Below are 22,303 nucleotides of genomic sequence, written 5' to 3'. Positions count from 1 at the left end.
TTAAATTAATATACATAGGTAGTAGTATACCTTTCCCTTCTGTATCAGAGGACTACTGTATAACTACTATATAACTACTATATGACTACTATATAACTACTATATAACTACTGTATAACTACTATATGACTACTGTATAACTACTATATGACTACAGTATAACTACTATATGACTACAGTATAACTACTGTATAAGTACTATATGACTACTATATAACTACTATATAACTACTATATGACTACTGTATAACTACTATATAACTACTGTATAACTACTATATGACTACTATATAACTACTGTATAACTACTATATAACTACTATATAACTACTGTATAACTACTGTATAACTACTATAGGACTACTATATGACTACAGTATAACTACTGTATAACTACTATATGACTAATATATAACTACTATATAACTACTGTATAACTACTATATGACTAATATATAACTACTATATAACTACTATATAACTACTATATGACTAATATATAACTACTATATAACTACTGTATAACTACTATATAACTACTATATAACTACTGTATAACTACTGTATAACTACTGTATAACTACTGTATAACTACTATATAACTACTGTATAACTACTATATAACTACTATATAACTACTGTATAACTACTATATGACTACTATATAACTACTGTATGATTACAGTATAACTACTATATAACTACTGTGTAACTACTATATAACTATTATTGAACTACTATATAACTACTATATAACTACTGTATAACTACTATATGACTAATATATATCTACTATATAACTACTATATAACTACTGTGTAACTACTATATAACTACTGTATAACTACTATATGACTAATATATAACTACTATATAACTACTATATAACTACTATATGACTAATATATATCTACTATATAACTACTATATAACTACTATATGACTAATATATATCTACTATATAACTACTATATAACTACTATATAACTACTATATAACTACTGTGTAACTACTATATAACTACTGTATAACTACTATATGACTACTGTGTAACTACTATATGACTACTATATGACTACTGTATAACTACTATATGACTACTATATGACTACTGTATAACTACTATATGACTACTGTATAACTACTATATGACTACTATATGACTACTATATGACTACTGTATAACTACTATATGACTACTATATGACTACTGTATAACTTCTGTAGCTCAGTTGGTAGAGCATGCTACCAGGGTATTCGATCCCGACCACCCATACATAGAATGTATGCACACATGACTGTAAGTCGCTTTGGATAAAAGCGTCTGCTAAATGGCATATATATTAATATATATATATACTATATGACTACTGTATAACTACTATATGACTACTATATGACTACTATATAACTACTGTATAACTACTATATGACTAATATATATCTACTATATAACTACTGTGTAACTACTATATAACTACTGTATAACTACTATATGACTACAGTATGACTTACATGGAAGGCCATCTGCCCAGAGAAGTCGTACATGCCGCAGGAGTGCATGAGGCTCAGGGTATTCCGTACGGCCTCGGCACTCAGTACCCGCTCGCCTGTGATTGGGCAGATGCCCCCATGGGCCAGCGTGGCGGCCATGACACTCCCAGACTCACAGGTCACCTCAATGGAACACAGCTGAAAGGAAATAATTGATTTACTCAAACATAGAGAGAGTGTCTACAGTGACTCAGTGTCTGTGACTCAGTGCCCGTGACTCATTGTCTGTGAGTCGGTATCTGTGACTCAGTGTCTGTGACTCAGTGTCTGTGACTCAGTGTCTGTGACTCCTCATACATACTGTATAGAGGTGATGCTCTATGACTTTTTCCAATAATAAATCATCATGATGCATTAGTAGAAATATTCACCATATACACAGCATCAGCATCACAGCATCACAGCATCACAGTATCACAGCATCACAGTATCACAGCATCACAGCATCACAGCATCACAGCATCACAGCATCACAGCATCACAGTATCACAGCATCACAGCATCACAGCATCACAGCATCACAGCATCACAGTATCACAGCATCACAGTATCACAGCATCACAGTATCACAGTATCACAGTATCACAGCATCACAGTATCACAGCATCACAGCATCACAGCATCACAGCATCACAGTATCACAGCATCACAGTATCACAGCATCACAGTATCACAGTATCACAGCATCACAGCATCACAGTATCACAGCATCACAGCAACACAGTATCACAGCATCACAGTATCACAGCATCACAGTATCACAGCAACACAGCATCACAGTATCACAGCATCACAGCAACACAGTATCACAGCATCACAGCATCACAGCACCACAGCATCACAGTATCACAGCATCACAGTATCACAGTATCACAGCATCACAGCAACACAGTATCACAGCATCAAAGTATCACAGCATCACAGCATCACAGCATCACAGTATCACAGCATCACAGTATAATATAATAATAATATATGCCATTTAGCAGACGCTTTTATCCAAAGCGACTTACAGTCATGTGTGCATACATTCTACATATGGGTGGTCCCGGGGATCGAACCCACTACCCTGTATCACAGCATCACAGTATCACAGCATCACAGTATCACAGCATCACAGCATCACAGTATCACAGCATCACAGTATCACATCATCACAGTATCACAGCAACACAGTATCACAGCATCACAGCATCACAGTATCACAGCATCACAGCATCACAGTATCACAGCATCACAGTATCACAGCATCACAGTATCACAGCATCACAGTATCACAGTATCACAGCATCACAGCATCACAGTATCACAGCATCACAGCATCACAGTATCACAGCATCACAGTATCACAGCATCACAGTATCAAAGTATCACAGCATCACAGTATCACAGCATCACAGTATCACAGTATCACAGCATCACAGTATCACAGCAACACAGTATCACAGCATCACAGCATCACAGTATAACAGTATCACAGCATCACAGTATAACAGTATCACAGCATCACAGCATCACAGTATCACAGTATCACAGCATCACAGCATCACAGTATCACAGCAACACAGCATCACAGCATCACAGTATAACAGTATAACAGCATCACAGCATCACAGCATCACAGTATCACAGCATCACAGTGTGGTAAAGTACTATCTTGAGGATGTATCGTTTACCTGGAAGTAGAAGTCCAGTGCATCAATCATTTCTGCCCCACGAGGAAAACACTGCAGATGGAACCAGTTTATAATATTATTTCTGCCCCACGAGGAAAACACTGCAGATGGAACCAGTTTATAATATTATTTCTGCCCCACGAGGAAAACACTGCAGATGGAACCAGTTTATAATATTATTTCTGCCCCACGAGGAAAACACTGCAGATGGAACCAGTTTATAATATTATTTCTGCCCCACAAGGAAAACACTGCAGATGGAACCAGTTTATAATATTATTTCTGCCCCACAAGGAAAACACTGCAAATGGAAACCAGTTTATAATAGCAATAAGGCCCGATGGTGTGTGGTATATGGCGGCAAAAAGCTGTTCTTAGGCGCGACGTATCGCGGAGTATATGTGCCAAAGCCAGGTTAATAAACCACTGACCAAGCTCCAAGCTAATTAGATTCAGGTGTGTGTAATTAGGCTGATGTATTCAACAAACAGGATGATACCGGCCTTCACACACCTACCCTCTCACTCCATTACAGGAACAAAATGTGGAAAAAGTCAAGGGGTCTGAATACTTTCCAAATGCACTGTACATATTCCCTTTTGTTTTTTTTTATTTTCATTCAAAGCTATTAAAACAAGTTCTACACTCTCTACCTTTACTGACCTTCTTCTCTATTAAAACAAGTTCTACACTCTCTACCTTTACTGACCTTCTTCTCTATTAAAACAAGTTCTACACTCTCTACCTTTACTGACCTTCTTCTCTATTGAAACAAGTTCTACACTCTCTACCTTTACTGACCTTCTTCTCTATTAAAACAAGTTCTACACTCTCTACCTTTACTGACCTTCTTCTCTATTGAAACAAGTTCTACACTCTCTACCTTTACTGACCTTCTTCTCTATTAAAACAAGTTCTACACTCTCTACCTTTACTGACCTTCTTCTCTATTGAAACAAGTTCTACACTCTCTACCTTTACTGACCTTCTTCTCTATTAAAACAAGTTCTACACTCTCTACCTTTACTGACCTTCTTCTCTATTAAAACAAGTTCTACACTCTCTACCTTTACTGACCTTCTTCTCTATTAAAACAAGTTCTACACTCTCTACCTTTACTGACCTTCTTCTCTATTGAAACAAGTTCTACACTCTCTACCTTTACTGACCTTCTTCTCTATTAAAACAAGTTCTACACTCTCTACCTTTACTGACCTTCTTCTCTATTAAAACAAGTTCTACACTCTCTACCTTTACTGACCTTCTTCTCTATTGAAACAAGTTCTACACTCTCTACCTTTACTGACCTTCTTCTCTATTAAAACAAGTTCTACACTCTCTACCTTTACTGACCTTCTTCTCTATTGAAACAAGTTCTACACTCTCTACCTTTACTGACCTTCTTCTCTATTAAAACAAGTTCTACACTCTCTACCTTTACTGACCTTCTTCTCTATTAAAACAAGTTCTACACTCTCTACCTTTACTGACCTTCTTCTCTATTAAAACAAGTTCTACACTCTCTTTACCTTTACTGAAAACCTTCTTCTCTATTAAAACAAGTTCTACACTCTCTACCTTTACTGACCTTCTTCTCTATTGAAACAAGTTCTACACTCTCTACCTTTACTGACCTTCTTCTCTATTGAAACCAGTTCTACACTCTCTACCTTTACTGACCTTCTTCTCTATTAAAACAAGTTCTACACTCTCTACCTTTACTGACCTTCTTCTCTATTAAAACAAGTTCTACACTCTCTACCTTTACTGACCTTCTTCTCTATTAAAACAAGTTCTACACTCTCTACCTTTACTGACCTTCTTCTCTATTAAAACAAGTTCTACACTCTCTACCTTTACTGACCTTCTTCTCTATTAAAACAAGTTCTACACTCTCTACCTTTACTGACCTTCTTCTCTATTAAAACAAGTTCTACACTCTCTACCTTTACTGACCTTCTTCTCTATTAAAACAAGTTCTACACTCTCTACCTTTACTGACCTTCTTCTCTATTAAACCAGTTCTACACTCTCTACCTTTACTGACCTTCTTCTCTATTAAAACAAGTTCTACACTCTCTACCTTTACTGACCTTCTTCTCTTTGAGGTAATATCCAATTGCAAAATTTCTGTCGCCTGTTTCTTTTTCAGACTGGAACCTGAGAGACACAAGAGACCAAAAAAAGATTATTAAATTATTATTTTTTCTGGCAAATTTAAGAGATTAGCAAAAAAAAAAACTCACGTGGCATTGCTGAATCCCACGTACTCTTGACCAGCCATCTTCTTGATAAAATCCATCACCTGAGGACAAAAGATGACTGATATTTAGTTATTCTCCTGTGGCAAAGACAAGAGAAATGCTGGCGTAGGGTGGGGTAGCGTGGTATTGTGTCAAGATTGTATTGTGTGTTCTACTAAACGCTATTGTATATGTGTCAATGTCAGGTGAGATGTACGGAATGACATGAATGATATGTACAGTATAGTACTTACATAGTCAAACTTCTCTGCCTTGTTTGAGCCAGGCTAGTGACACAGAGAAGGGAGAAGAACAGACATAAACAACATTCATGTAGCGTAATGGACACTCACATTAAAAGGCCTTTAGCTAAGTCAACCACAGGGTAGCAGTCTTCTTAAGGACTTTAGCATTACATGAGGCTGAACATTTTACTACAGTATTAGGCTCTGCATCTGTCCTCGTGCTCCTAGACCTTAATGCTGCTTTTGATACCATCGATCTCCACATTCTTTTGGAGAGATTGGAAACCCAAATTGGTCTACATGGACACGTTCTGGCCTGGTTTAGATCTTGTCTGTCGGAAAGATATCAATTTGTCTCTGTGAATGGTTTGTCCTCTGACAAATCAACTCTAAATTTCGGTGTTCCTTAAGGTTCCGTTTTAGGACCACAATTGTTTTCACTATATATTCTACCTCATGGGGATGTCATTCGAAAACATAATGTTAACTCTCACTGCTATGCGGATGACACACAGCTGTACATTTCAATGAAACATGGTGAAGCCCCAAAATTGCCCTCGCTAGAAGCATGTGTTTCAGACATAAGGAAGTGGATGGCTGAAACCTACAAAGTCTTCAGGTTATCTCTGGCTTCAGGTTATCTCTGTCGTCAGGTTATCTCTGTCTTCAGGTTATCTCTGTCTTCTTCAGGTTATTTCTGTCTTCTTCAGGTTATCTCCGTCTTCAGGTTATCTCTGTCTTCTTCAGGTTATCTCTGTCTTCAGGTTATCTCTGTCTTCAGGTTATCTCTGTCTTCAGGTTATCTCCGTCTTCAGGTTATCTCCGTCTCCAGGTTATCTCCGTCTTCAGGTTATCTCTGTCTTCAGGTTATCTCCGTCTTCAGGTTATCTCCGTCTTCAGGTTATCTCCGTCTCCAGGTTATCTCCGTCTTCAGGTTATCTCTGTCTTCAGGTTATCTCCGTCTTCAGGTTATCTCCGTCTTCAGGTTATCTCTGTCCCCCAGCATGGTGTGTGGATGAGAGTACCCCAGCATGGTGTGAGGATGAGGAGAGTACCCCAGCATGGTGTGAGGATGAGAGGAGACTACCCCAGCATGGTGTGAGGATGAGAGGAGAGTACCCCAGCATGGTGTGTTGATGAGAGGAGAGTACCCCAGCATGGTGTGTTGATGAGAGGAGAGTACCCCAGCATGGTGTGAGGATGAGAGGAGAGTACCCCAGCATGGTGTGTGGATGAGGAGAGTACCCCAGCATGGTGTGTGGATGAGAGGAGAGTACCCCAGCATGGTGTGAGGATGAGAGGAGAGTACCCCAGCATGGTGTGAGGATGAGAGGAGTGTACCCCAGCATGGTGTGAGGATGAGAGGAGAGTAATAAAGCCGATTCAACCAAAGAGTTAAGAACAAGCAACACTACTGACTACCCTACTGACTACACTACTGACACACTACTGACTACCCTGCTGATGACACTACTGACTACCCTGTTGAAGACACTACTGACTACCCTGTTGAAGACACTACTGACTACCCTGTTGAAGACACTACTGACTACCCTACTGACTACCCTGCTGATGACACTACTGACTACCCTACTGACTACCCTGCTGATGACACTACTGACTACACTACTGACTACCCTGCTGACTACACTACTGACTACACTACTGACTACCCTGTTGAAGACACTACTGACTACACTACTGACTACCCTGCTGACTACACTACTGACTACACTACTGACTACCCTGCTGACTACACTACTGACTACACTACTGACTACCCTGTTGAAGACACTACTGACTACACTACTGACTACCCTACTGACTACCCTGCTGATGACACTACTGACTACACTACTGACTACACTACTGACTACACTACTGACTACCCTACTGACTACACTACTGACTACACTACTGACTACCTTGCTGATGACACTACTGACTACCCTGCTGACTACACTACTGACACACTACTGACTACACTACTGACTACACTACTGACTACCCTACTGACTACACTACTGACTACACTACTGACTACCCTGCTGATGACACTACTGACTACACTACTGACTACCCTGTTGAAGACACTACTGACTACACTACTGACTACCCTACTGACTACCCTGCTGATGACACTACTGACTACACTACTGACTACCCTGTTGAAGACACTACTGACTACACTACTGACTACCCTGCTGATGACACTACTGACTACACTACTGACTACCCTACTGACTACACTACTGACTACCCTACTGACTACCCTGCTGATGACACTACAGACTACACTACTGACTACACTACTGACTACACTACTAGTGGCACTACTGACTACACTACTGACTACACTACAGACTACACTACTGACTACACTACTGACTACACTATTGTACTATGTGACTACTATCTACAGCCATGCCAGATATACCCGGGTTCAAATACTGTTTGACTGAGCTTGAACGTTACACAATGGGACCAATAGAAAAGACGACGAGCAGACAAGCATGTGTCAGGGACAAAGCCAAATTAGGTCAGTGTTGGGTCCAAGGTTGGCAGGCAACCTGGATCTTAGTTCTGTGTTTGTATTTGTTTTACATGTCAAACATTGAACTGGTTTCAACCACGTGGATTCAGAAACCACTGAAGCGTCAGTAGGGTTTCAGCCACGTGGATTCAGAAACCACTGAAGCGTCAGTAGGGTTTTCAGCCACGTGGATTCAGAAACCACTGAAGCGTCAGTAGGGTTTTCAGCCATGTGGATTCAGAAACCACTGAAGCGTCAGTAGGGTTTCAGCCACGTGGATTCAGAAACCACTGAACCATCAGTAGGGGTTTCAGCCACGTGGATTCAGAAACCACTGAAGCGTCAGTAGGGTTTCAGCCACGTGGATTCAGAAACGTACTGACAGTGACGTATATCGTTGACACATCATTGAGGGTGGGATGTTTTATAGGGGAAGATTCAGTCAGGCAGGATGTACTCATACCCTGTATACGTGTGGTCTGTAGGCCGTCTGTCTAGTTACCTTGATAAGAGAGCTGATGACAATGGCTCCAGCATTCACCATGGGGTTGTGGGGTTTGTCTAGGCACACAAGTATCAGGGTTAAAACAGATTTACCACAGTCTCCTGTGTTAAGAACTATCTTGTCACTTTGAACTCACGTGGCCTTAACTTCTACTGAAATCAAATCGTATTCTTCCGCCAAACTAACTAACACACCTACAATATAGCAAGGGTTCCCCTTTACCCACCTTCCTCATCCAGGTAGAGCTTGTTGAACTTGAGTCCGCTGGGCTCCATCCCCACATAGCGGTGTACCTTCTCTGTCCCAGCCTCGTGGATGGCCACAGCATACTCCAGAGGTTTCACACACGACTGGAGACAGAAGGGCTGCTTGCTTTCTCCTACTGAGTGTCTGGAGGCAGGAGACAGGGAGGAGACAGAGAGGAGACAGGGAGGAGACAGGGAGGAGACAGGGCGGAGACAGAGAGGAGACAGGGAGGAGACAGGGAGGAGACAGAGAGGAGACAGGGAGGAGACAGAGAGGAGACAGGGAGGAGACAGGGAGGAGACAGGGAGGAGACAGAGAGGAGACAGGGAGGAGACAGGGAGGAGACAGAGAGGAGACAGGGAGGAGACAGGGAGGAGACAGAGAGGAGACAGGGAGGAGACAGGGAGGAGACAGTGAGGAGACAGTGAGGAGACAGGGAGGAGACAGAGAGGAGACATAGAGGAGACAGGGAGGAGACAGAGAGGAGACAGGGAGAGACAGGGAGGAGACAGAGAGGGGGGAGACAGGGAGGAGACAGGGAGGAGACAGGGAGGAGACAGAGAGGAGACAGGGAGGAGACAGGGAGGAGACAGAGAGGAGACAGGGAGGAGACAGGGAGGAGACAGAGAGGAGACAGGGAGGAGACAGAGAGGAGACAGGGAGTAGACAGAGAGGAGACAGGGAGGAGACAGGGAGGAGACAGAGAGGAGACGGGGAGGAGACAGAGAGGAGACAGAGAGGAGACAGGGAGGAGACAGATAGGAGACAGGGAGGAGACAGGGAGGAGACAGAGAGGAGACAGGGAGGAGACAGAGAGGAGACAGGGAGGAGACAGAGAGGAGACAGGGAGGAGACAGGGAGGAGACAGAGGGGAGACAGGGGGGAGACAGGGAGGAGACAGGGAGGAGACAGAGAGGAGACAGGGAGGAGACAGGGAGGAGACAGGGAGGAGACAGAGAGGAGACAGGGAGGAGACAGGGAGGAGACAGAGAGGAGACAGGGAGGAGACAGGGAGGAGACAGAGAGGAGACAGTGAGGAGACAGAGAGGAGACAGGGAGGAGACAGAGAGGAGACAGGGAGGAGACAGGGAGGAGACAGGGAGGAGACAGAGAGGAGACAGAGAGGAGACAGGGAGGAGACAGAGAGGAGACCGAGAGGAGACAGGGAGGAGACAGGGAGGAGACAGAGAGGAGACAGGGAGGAGACAGGGAGGAGACAGAGAGGAGACAGGGAGGAGACAGGGAGGAGACAGAGAGGAGACAGGGAGGAGACAGGGGAAGAAAGGGAAAGGAGAAGATGGGGGGAAGACAGGAAAAAAAGAGAGGACAGGAGGAGAGAGGAAAACAGGGGAAGAGATAGGAAGAGAAACCAGGGAAGAAAGAAGAAAGGGAGAGAAGGCCTAGTTGTCAGCATAAGTAACTATTTCACATTCAGTTATGTTTTTAAATCACTTTTAACCTGCCAGACATCCTCTGTCCATCTACAGTACACAGAGACACACCCCCAGAGATCAGGACTATTGTACATACCTCTGTCCATCCACAGTACACAGAGACACACCCCAGAGATCAGGACTATTGTACATACCTCTGTCCATCCACAGTACACAGAGACACACCCCAGAGATCAGGACTGAACTTGGCCAGGTGGGGAATGTAGACTGCTACCTGTAACCAGGAAGTACAGACAGACCATTAGAACAGGTGCATGTTTCCAGCTCCAACACAGTGCAGTAATATCTAGAAATGCAGTTAGCCCCGCCCCCCCCATTTAAAAAAAAAGAAATATCAGAACTAACAATGTCAGAGTCTGGAATAAAAACAGTGCCTTCGGAAAAGTATCAGACCGCTTGAATTTTTCCACATTTTGTTACATCCTTATTCTACATCCTTATTCGATTAAATATTTTATTTTCCTCAGCAATCTAAACACGATACCCCATAATGGCAAATGTTTAAAAAATAAATAACAGAAATACCTTATTTACATAAGTATTCAGATCCTTTGCTATGAGACTCGAAATTTCCATTGATCATCCTTGAGTTGTTTCTACAACTTGATTGTAGACCCCAATGGTCACTCAGACAGAGCTCTAGAGTTCCTATGTGGAGATGGGAGAACCTTCCAGAAGGACAACCATCTATGCAGCACTCCACCAATCAGGCATTTATGGTACGGTGGCCAGACACAAGCGACTCTTCAGTAAAAGGCACATAACAGCCCGCTTGGAGTCTGCCAAAAGGCACCTAAAGACTCAGATCATGAGAAACAAGATTCTTTGGTCTTTTGAAACTAAGATCGAACTGTTTGGCCTGAATGCCAAGTGTCACGACTGGAGGAAACCTGGCACCACCTCTATGGTGAAGCATGGTGGTGGCAGCATCTTGCTGTTGGGATGTTTCTCAGCGGAAGGGACTGGGAGACTAGTCAGGACCGAGACAAAGATTAACGGAGCAAAGTATGGATAGATCCTTGATGAAAACCTGCTCCAGAGTGCTCGGGATCTCAGACCGGGGTGAAGGTTCACCTTCCATCAGGACAACGACCCGAAGCACACAGCCTAGACAACACAGGAGTGGCTTTGGGACAGGTCTGTGAATGTCCTTGAGTGGCCCCGCCAGAGCCCGGACTTGAATCCGATCGAACATCTCTGTAGAGACCTGAAAAAATCTGTGCAGATTGATGACGGGGAAAAAATGATTTAATCAATTTTAGAATAAGGCTGTAACGTAAAAAAATAGATGAAAATGCTAAGGGGCCTGAATACTTTCCGAATACACTGTATATACATATACAGTATATATATATATATATATATATATATATATATATATATATATATATGGTGTAAATAGACAGTATGGACAGTATATGAATGGAAATGGTGTGTACAGCAGTGGTTATACAGTACCAGTCAAAAGTTTGGACATACCTACTCATTCAAGGGTTTTTACTATTTTCTACATTGTAGAATAACAGTGAAGACATCAAAACTATGAAATAACACATATGGAATCATGCCGTAACCAAAAAAGTGTTAAACAAATCTAAATATATTTTAGACCTGAGAATCTTCAAAGTAGCCACCCTTTGCCTTGATGACAGCTTTGCACACTCTGTGCATTCTCTCAACCAGCTTCATGGGGTAGTCACATGGAATGCATTTCACTTTTGGCTCCACTCTGCTCACATACTCTGCTGGAGATAGAAGCTGTTTTTCAGCCTCTCTGTCTCCACCTTCTAGATGGTAGTGGGGTGAACTGGCCGTGGCTTGAGTGGCTGAGATCTTTGATGATCTTCTTGGCTTTCCTATGATGGGTGTTGTAGATGTCCTGAAGGGCAGTCAGTACGTAATGCGTTGGACTGACTGCACCACCCTCTGGAGAGCCCTGCGGTTGAGGGTGGTGCAGTTGCTATATGGGGCGGTGATACAGCCCGACAGAATGCTCTCGACGGTGCATTTTTAGAAGTTCATGGTGTCTTAGGGGCCAAGACAAATTTATTCAGCCTCGTGAGGTTGAAGAGGCGCTCTTGTGCTGTCTTCACCATACTGTCGGTGTGGAGGGACCATTTCTGTTCCTAAGTGATGTGCAGGTCGAGGAACGTGAAGCTTTTAACCCTGTCCATTTAGTTCAGTTACCTTCGCCTTCTTGGGTACAAGAACAATGAAGGACATCTTGAAGCAAGTGGGGACAACAGACTGGGATAGTGAGAGATTGAATGTCCGTAAACACTCCAACCAGTCCAGCAGCCTTGCAAGGGTTAACACGCTTGAATGACTTAATCACGTCGGCCAAGAAGGTCGGGAGCACACAGCCCTCGTGAGCGACGGGAGCCCACGTCGGCGGCTCTGTGTTGTTTTCCTCGAATCGGATGAAAAAGGTGTTCAGCTTGTCTGGCAATGAGGAGTCAGTGTCCACGATGTGGCTTTCCCTTTATGATTTGTGATTGTCTGGAGTCCCTGCCACATGCTTCTTGTGTCTGAGCCGTCGAATTGCAACTCCACTTTGTCCCTGTACTGTTGTTTTGTCTCTTTGATTGCCTTACGGAGGTCGTAGCTGGTCTGTTTGTACACGTCCATGTTTCCAGTCACCTTGCCGTGGTTAAATTATGTGGTTCACGCTTTCAGTTTTGCTAGAATGCTTCCATCTATTCACGGTTTTCTGGTTTGGACAAGTTCTAATCATCACAGTAGGAACAACATCCTCTATCCACTTCCTGATAAACCCTGAATCACTGAGTTAGTGTATACTGATGCAACCGGGAACATTTCCCAGTCCGCGTGAATAAAACAGTCTTGAAGCATAGATTCCAATTGGTCAGACCAACGTTGGACAGTCCTTACCACAGGTGCTTCTAGTTTAAGTTTCTGCCTATAGGCGGGGAGGAGCAGCATGGAGGCGTAATCTAATTTGCCAGAGATAGGGCGGGGGAGAGCACTGTAGCCATCCCCGAAGGGAGAGTAACAATGGTCAAGTGTGTAGCACAGGAGATGTGTTGTTTGACTCTCAGATTTCCGGGGGTGGCATACAGTAGATGGGGCGGCAGGGTAGCCTAGTGGTTAGAGCGTTGGACTAGTAAACGAAAGGTTGCAAGTTCGAATCCCCGAGCTGACAAGGTACAAATCTGTCGTTCTGCCCCTTAACAGGCAGTTAACCCACTGTTCCTAGGCCGTCATTGAAAATAAGAATTTGTTCTTAACTGACTTGCCTAGTAAAATAAAGGTAAAATTAAATTAGAATAAGTGCGGCATCAGGATATGTGGTTTCCACAAAGTCCAGTGTAGCTCATTGAGAGTTGTCGTGGTGTCAGCTCGGGGGGAAATATACAGTTGATGGAAGTTTGCATACACTTCGGTTGAACTTATTACAACTCGTTTTTCAACCACTCTCCAAATGTCTTGTTAACAAACTGTAGTTGTGTCAAGTCGGTTAGGACATCTACTTTGTGCATGACACAAGTAATTGTTCCAACAATTGTTTACAGACAGATTATTTCACTTATAATTCACTGTATCATAATTCCAGTGGGTCAGAAGTTTACATACACTAAGTTGATTGTGCCTTTTTAACAGCTTGGAAAATTCCAGAAAATTATGTCATGGCTTTAGAAGCTTCTGAAGCTTCCTAATTTGAGTCATTTGGAGGTGTACCTGTGGATGTATTTCAAGGCATACCTTCAAATGCAGTGCCTCTTTGCTTGACATCATGGGAAAATCAAAAGAAATCAGCCAAGACATCAGATTTTTTTTTAGACCTCCACAAGTCTGGCTCATCCTTGGGAGCAATTTCCAAATGCCTGAAGGTACCACATTTATCTGTACAAATAATAGTACGCAAGAAAAACACCATGGGACCACACAGCCGTCATACCGCTCAGGAAGGAGACGCGTTCTGTCTCCTAAAGATGAACGTACTTTGGTGCGAAAAGTGCAAATCAATCCCAGAACAACAGCAAAGGACTTTGTGAAGATGCTGGAAGAAACAGGTACAGAAGTATCTAACAAGTCCTATGTCGACATAACCTGAAAGGTCGCTCAGCAAGGAAGAAGACTCTGTTCTAAAACCGCCATAAAAAAGACAGACTACGGTTTGCAACTGCACATGGGGACAAAGATGGTACTTTTTTGAGAAATGTCATCTGGTCTGATGAAACAAAAATAGAACTGTTTGGCCATAATTTTCATCGTTATGTTTGAAGGAAAAAGGGGGATGCTTGCAAACCGAAGAACACCATCCCAACAGTGAAGCACGGGGTGGCAGCATCATGTTGTGGGGGTGTGCTTTGCTGCAGGAGGGGCTGGTGCACTTCACAAAATAGATGGCATCATAAGGAAGTAAAATTATGTGGATATATTGAAGCAACATCTCAAGATATCAGTCAGGAAGTTAAAGCTTGGTCGCAAATGGGTTTTCCAAATGGACAATGACCACAAGCATTCTTCCAAAGTTGTGGCAAAATGGCTTAAGGACAACAAAGTCAAGGTATTGAAGTGGCCATCACAAAGCCCTGACCTCAATCCTATAGAACATTTGTGGGCAGAACTGAAAAAGCGTGTGAAAGAAAGGAGGCCAACAAACCTGACTCAGTTACACCAGCTCTGTCAGGAGGAATGGGCCACAATTCACCCAACTTATTGTGGGAAGCTTGTGGAAGGCTACCTGAAAGTTTGACCCAAGTTAAATGCTACCAAATACTGATTGAGTGTATGTAAACTTCTGACCCACTGGGAATGTGATGAAATAAAATAAAAGCTGAAATAAATCACAATAAATCACTCTCTACTATTATTCTGACATTTCACATTCTTAAAATAAGACCAGTATCCCTTCTTTCTTTTCTCTCCAAAACTCTTGGTGATCCTAACTGACCTAAAACAGTGAATTTTTACTAGGATGAAATGTCAGGAATTGTGAAAAACTGAGTTTAAATGTATTTAAACATACATCTAAGATGTATTAAACTTCCGACTTCAACTGTATATGTTGGTGACAATAACCTAAGAAAATGATCTCAGGAGGTAATGCAGTTAGGCGTTTGATGGTGAGGTATCCCAGATCGGGAGAACAAATGGACATAAGTTCATGTACATTACCAGAATCGCAACCTGATCTGTTAATCATGACACATACCCTTCCCTGCAGCAATCTCATTAAATCAGAAGGAGGTCATGAAGCCAATACTGTATACGTTAAACAGATACTACTGTACACGTTAGATAGATACTACTGTACATGGTAAACAGATACTACTGTACACGGTAAACAGATACTACTGTACATGTTAAACTACTGTACACGTTAAACTACTGTACACGGTAAACAGATACTACTGTACATGTTAAACTACTGTACACGTTAAACAGATACTACTGTACATGTTAAACTACTGTACACGTTAAACAGATACTACTGTACATTTTAAACTACTGTACACGTTAAACAGATACTACTGTACATGTTAAACTACTGTACACTTTAAACAGATACTACTGTACATGTTAAACTACTGTACACGTTAAACAGATACTACTGTACATGTTAAACTACTGTACATGTTAAACAGATACTACTGTACACGGTAAACTACTGTACATGTTAAACAGATACTACTGTACACGGTAAACAGATACTACTGTACACATTAAACAGATACTACTGTACACGGTAAACAGATACTACTGTACACGGTAAACAGATACTACTGTAAATGGTAAACAGATACTACTGTACACGGTAAACAGATACTACTGTACACGGTAAACAGATACTACTGTAAATGGTAAACAGATACTACTGTAAATGGTAAACAGATACTACTGTAAATGGTAAACAGATACTACTGTACACATTAAACAGATACTACTGTACACATTAAACAGATACTACTGTACACATTAAACAGATACTACTGTACACGTTAAACTACTGTACACGTTAAACTACTGTACACGTTAAACTACTGTACACGTTAAACTACTGTACACGGTAAACTACTGTACACGGTAAACAGATACTACTGTACACGGTAAGCAGATACTACTGTACACGTTAGATAGATACTACTGCACACGGTAAGCAGATACTACTGTACATGTTAAACAGATATTACTGCACACGGTAAACAGATACTACTGTACACGGTAAACTACTGTACACGGTAAACAGATACTACCGCACATGGTAAACAGATACTACTGTACACATTAAACAGATACTACTGTACATGTTAAGGAATACCTAGGATAGGATAAGTATTCCCTCTCCCCCCCCCCCCCTTTAAGATTTAGATGCACTATTGTAAAGTGACTGTTCCACTGGATGTCATAAGGTGAATGCACCAATTTGTAAGTCGCTCTGGATAAGAGCGTCTGCTAAATGACTTAAATGTAAATGTAAATGTTAAACAGATACTAATGTACACGGTAAACAGATACTACTGCACACGGTAAACAGATACTACTGTACATGTTAAACAGATACTACTGTACACGTAAAACAGATACTACTGTACACGGTAAACTACTGTACACGGTAAACAGATACTACTGCACACGGTAAACAGATACTACTGTACATGTTAAACTACTGTACACGTTAAACTACTGTACACCGTAAACTACTGTACACGGTAAACAGATACTACTGTACACGGTAAACCACTGTACACGGTAAACTACTGTACACGGTAAACAGATACTACTGTACACATTAAACAGATACTACTGTACACATTAAACAGATACTACTGTACACGGTAAACTACTGTACACATTAAACAGATACTACTGTACACATTAAACAGCTACTACTGTACACATTAAACAGATACTACTGTACACGGTAAACTACTGTACACATTAAACAGATACTACTGTACACATTAAACAGATACTACTGTACATGTTAAACTACTGTACACGGTAAACAGATACTACTGTACACATTAAACAGATACTACTGTACACGGTAAACAGATACTACTGTACACATTAAACAGATACTACTGTACACGGTAAACAGATACTACTGTAAACATTAAACAGCTACTACTGTACACATTAAACAGATACTACTGTACACGGTAAACAGATACTACTGTACATGGTAAACAGATACTACTGTACACGTTAAACTACTGCACACGGAAAACAGAAACTACTGTACACGTTAAATTACTGTACATGGTAAACAGATACTACTGTACACGGTAAACAGATACTACTGTACACATTAAACTACTGTACACGTTAAACTACTGTACACGTTAAACTACTGTACACGGTAAACAGATACTACTATACACGTTAAACTACTGCACACGGTAAACAGATACTACTGTACACGTTAAACTACTGTACACGGTAAACTACTGTACACGTTAAACTACTGTACACGTTAGATAGATACTACTGCACACGGTAAACAGATACTACTGTACATGTTAAACTACTGTACACGTTAAACTACTTACTGTACACCGTAAACTACTGTACACGTTAAACTACTGTACACGTTAAACTACTGTACACGTTAAACTACTGTACACGTTAGATAGATACTACTGCACACGTTAAACTACTGTACACGGTAAACAGATACTACTGTACACGTTAAACTACTGTACACGGTAGACAGATACTACTGTACACGTTAAACTACTGTACATGGTAAACAGATACTACTGTACACGGTAAACAGATATACTTACATGTCCGTCATGGTTTTTCTGGACGGTGTCGTAGATTTGATCTATCTTTGTTACAAAGGCATCAAACTCAGGGATGATGAACTTCTTTCTGAAGGCCTGAATCAGAAGCACTATGTTCCCACCAACACACCTGAGGATCGTTACAACAACAGCATTTTAATTAGAACTGAAATAAGGAAATGAATAACCTTTTGTCATTGAACCAGAGCCCTAGAACATGGATTCTGAATTACACAGCGTTCGACTCAACTGTCGTTTCCCATTAAGGAGAGTGTTTCAACTATGGCAATGAATTGGAGTTAATAACTATGAAAGGATTCTCATTCAGAGTAAATTATTGTCGGTTCAGAAACCAGTGCTTCTCATAGTGTACATTTTAAAGGGTCTACTCCCAGCTAGCACATAACGTTCTGAGAACCATATGTTTATTAGTGTGTGGTTGTCCTGTGGTTATTTTGCATACAATCTTCCCACAACATTCTGGAAAATGTGCAGGATACACAGCTAGCACATAACGTTATGAGAAACATATGTTCCTGGGAATTTGGTGGGAATTTCAGTACTTCATTCCTCTTGGTTCTAGTACAATAATGTTCTCATAACATTAAGAAAACGTTCCATAAAAACCACACAAGGAAACATTGGTAACGTTCAAAGAAAGTTCTAAGAATGTTATTTAAGAACATGCATTCTGTTCTCAGCGTCAACAAAACTCATTGAAAGTTCTAAGAATGTTATTTAAGAACATGCATTCTGTTCTCAGCGTCAACAAAACTCATTGAAAGTTCTAAGAATGTTATTTAAGAACATGCATTCTGTTCTCAGCGTCAACAAAACTCATTGTAAAACGTTCTCAGAACCTCCCTGGTAACCTAAAAATCTACGTTCCCAGACCAGACAAAATGTTCACTTCCATTCTCAGGACGTTTACAAAACTTTCAGTTTTACCGGAAACGTATGTTTTCGTTCCCAGAACCAGTCGGAAACCAAAAACGTACTTTCCCTCAACTTCCAAGGAGCCAAATGTGCTAGCTGAGTATTCTACACAGTAGGTTATTCATAAATAAAGGTTTGTGAAAAGTTAAAAGGCCTATCATATGTCTTTGTTGTGAGCAGAGAGATGGGTTGGGTTGTAGGACATAATAAGGCATTGATCGGCCGTTTAATAGGATACATGGATACATAATTAGCTGTGTGTGTCGCAGACAATAACGTTCACATGGCTCAGCTGAATTCCACAGCAATTCAAACGACTTTATCAAGATGAGGAAACCAAAAAAAACAACGGTAGCAGAGGTGGAATAACGGTCCTTCAGGAAGTGTCACTCAGTGCTGCCTCAAAGGAATCATCGGGAAAGATTACAGTATCTTTTCAAAGAACTCATAGCAGTTTCTTAAAGCGACAGTACACAATTCTAATTATAATCAACTAAGTAAGTTAATAAGTAACCATACACTAACTCCTGACTCCAGAGTTATAAATCAGAGTCATGGTGTGGCATGATAAAGACTGAACGTCCCTCATTTTGGCTGTGTGTATGTGTGGGCATGCGTGTGTATGTGTGGCCCCAAGGTCCAAGCCAGCTGGCATCTATCAATCCGAGTCGTTGCCTGCCCTGTAGCCCACAACAAGACTACCCACCCACTGCCCTCACACAAATACATGCAGACAATACGTAGACGAGCGCACCGAGTGAGAGCACACATGCTGTTGTCTCTAGCTAACTCTTAAACATGACTTTGTCTTGAAGATTAAATGACAGAGAGAGAGAGAGGAGCTGTCTGTCTGTCTGTCTGTCTGTCTGTCTGTCTGTCTGTCTGTCTGTCTGTCTGTCTGTCTGTCTGTCTGTCTGTCTGTCTGTCTGTCTGTCTGTCTGTCTGTCTGTCTGTCTGTCTGTCTGTCTGTCTGTCTGTCTGTCTGTCTGTCTGTCTGTCTGTCTGTCTGTCTGTCTGTCTGTCTGTCTGTCTGTCTGTCTGTCTGTCTGTCTGTCTGTGTGTGTGTGTGTGTGTGTGTGTGTGTGTGTGTGTGTGTGTGTGTGTGTGTGTGTGTGTGTGTGTGTGTGTGTGTGTGTGTGTGTGTGTGTGTGTGTGTGTGTGTGTGTGTGTGTGCGTGCGCGTGCACGTGTGTGTGTGACAGAGAGAAATACAGTATAATGTAGGCCTACAACAGACCCTGGATTAATCATGTGGAATGCTGAAGGGGTCAGGGTATTTATAGCCTGTCTCTACCATGGCACTTTGCAGTAAGAGGAGACGAAAATGTCATGACAGTGTGTTAGAGAGGCAGAGAGGGGTAGAGAGATGCAGAGAGGTGTAGAGAGCTAGTGAGAGGTAGAGAGGGGTAGAGAGGTGCAGAGAGTTGTGGAGAGGGGTAGAGAGGGGTAGAGAGAGGTGGAGAGGGGTAGAGTGAGGTGGAGGGGTAGAGAGAGGTGTAGAGGGGTAGAGTGAGGTGGAGAGGGGTAGAGAGAGGTGGAGAGGGGTAGAGGGGTGGAGAGGGGTAGAGAGGGGTGGAGAGGTGTAGAGGGGTAGAGAGAGGTGGAGAGGGGTAGAGAGAGGTGGAGAGGGGTAGAGAGGGGTGGAGAGGTGTAGAGGGGTAGAGAGAGGTGGAGAGGTGGAGAGGGGTAGAGAGAGGTGGAGAGGTGGAGAGGGGTAGAGAGGGGTAGAGAGGGGTGGAGAGAGGTGAAGAGGGGTAGAGGGGTGGAGAGGGGTAGAGAGGGGTAGAGAGGGTTGGAGAGGGGTGGAGAGGTATAGAGGGGTAGAGAGGTGGAGAAGGGTAGAGAGGGGTGGAGAGGGGTAGAGAGGGGTAGAGAGGGGTGGAGAGGGGTAGAGAGAGGTGGAGAGGGGTGAAGAGGGGTAGAGAGGGGTGGAGAGGGGTGGAGAGGTATAGAGGGGTAGAGAGGGGTAGAGAGAGGTGGAGAGGGAGAGGGGTGGCGAGGGGGTAGAGGGGTGGCGAGGTGTAGAGAGGTGGAGAGGGGTAGAGAGGGTTAGAGAGAGGTGGAGCGGGGTAGAGAGGGGTAGAGAGAGGTGGAGAGGGGTAGAGAGGGGTAGAGAGGGTGGAGAGAGGTAGAGAGGGGTAGAGAGAGATGGAGAGGGGTGGCGAGGGGTAGAGAGGGGTGGCGAGGTGTAGAGAGAGGTGGAGAGGGGTAGAGAGTCGTAGAGAGAGGTGGAGAGGGGTAGAGAGGGGTAGAGAGAGGTGGAGAGAGGTAGAGAGGGGTAGAGAGAGGTGGAGAGGGGTGGAGAGAGGTAGAGAGGGGTAGAGAGAGGTGGAGAGGGGTGGAGAGGGGTAGAGGGGGTAGATATATAAATATAATAAACATAATAAATATAAAGTTACATATCACAATATTATTTTGTACGATATTATATCGATACTTTGACATTAAGTATCGCAAAATTAAAAAACAATCTTAAAAACCATCCTATAGTTTGTTCACCATCTTCTTTTTAAATCGCCAACGTGTTTTCAGTACTTTTATTTCCATGACTGATCAGAACAAATGTTCTCTCTCATTTCCCTGCAGCAGAAAAGACCTTACAATTGACATACCTTTAAAAACATTAACATGGACATTACAGACTTACACGCATACATACATTACTACACATACATATACACATACATACATTACTACATATACATACAGTGCATTCAGAAAGTATAAGGTGAATGCACCAATTTGTAAATCGCTCTGGATAAGAGTGTCACGCCTTGGTCAGTGTATCTTGTGTTTTTGTTATATGTTTGGGTAGACCAGGGTGTGACATGGGTTTATATGTTGTATTTCGTATTGGGGTTTGTATTAATTGGGAGTGTGTATTATTAGGGGTGTGTCTAGTTAGGCTTGGCTGCCTGAGGCGATTCCTAAGAGTCAGCTGATTCTCGTTGTCTGGATTGGGAACCGTATTGAGGTAGCCTGAGTGCGCGTTGTATTTCGTGGGTGATTGTACCTGTCTCTGTGTTAGTCACCAGATAGGCTGTAATTAGTTTCACTCGTTAGTTGTTTTCTTCTTCAGTTATTTCATGTACCGCATTATCTTCATTAAAAGTCATGAGTAACCTACACGCTGCATTTCGGTCTGACTCTCTTCA

General features: G+C 42.3%; 1 protein-coding gene across 2 annotated transcripts in view; it reads right to left on the bottom strand.

Moving 5' to 3' along the window:
- LOC124003808 (glutaminase kidney isoform, mitochondrial-like) overlaps positions 1-22,303 on the bottom strand; it is a 47,701-nt gene that overhangs the window by 14,680 nt on the left and 10,718 nt on the right. For both annotated transcript variants that reach the window (XM_046312396.1, XM_046312397.1), the window contains exons 4-12: positions 18,214-18,343; positions 10,591-10,670; positions 8,983-9,146; positions 8,754-8,812; positions 5,728-5,760; positions 5,477-5,535; positions 5,324-5,390; positions 3,231-3,281; positions 1,516-1,692 (exon numbers count right to left, since the gene is read on the bottom strand). In XM_046312396.1, coding sequence (XP_046168352.1) covers positions 1,516-1,692; positions 3,231-3,281; positions 5,324-5,390; positions 5,477-5,535; positions 5,728-5,760; positions 8,754-8,812; positions 8,983-9,146; positions 10,591-10,670; positions 18,214-18,343 — 820 coding nt within the window. The remainder of the gene's footprint in view (positions 1-1,515; positions 1,693-3,230; positions 3,282-5,323; positions 5,391-5,476; positions 5,536-5,727; positions 5,761-8,753; positions 8,813-8,982; positions 9,147-10,590; positions 10,671-18,213; positions 18,344-22,303) is intronic.

Source organism: Oncorhynchus gorbuscha, linkage group LG18 (genome assembly GCF_021184085.1).
Source record: "Oncorhynchus gorbuscha isolate QuinsamMale2020 ecotype Even-year linkage group LG18, OgorEven_v1.0, whole genome shotgun sequence".
NCBI classification, from domain to species: Eukaryota; Metazoa; Chordata; class Actinopteri; order Salmoniformes; family Salmonidae; genus Oncorhynchus; species Oncorhynchus gorbuscha.
This window is presented reverse-complemented; position numbering and strand designations above follow the sequence as displayed.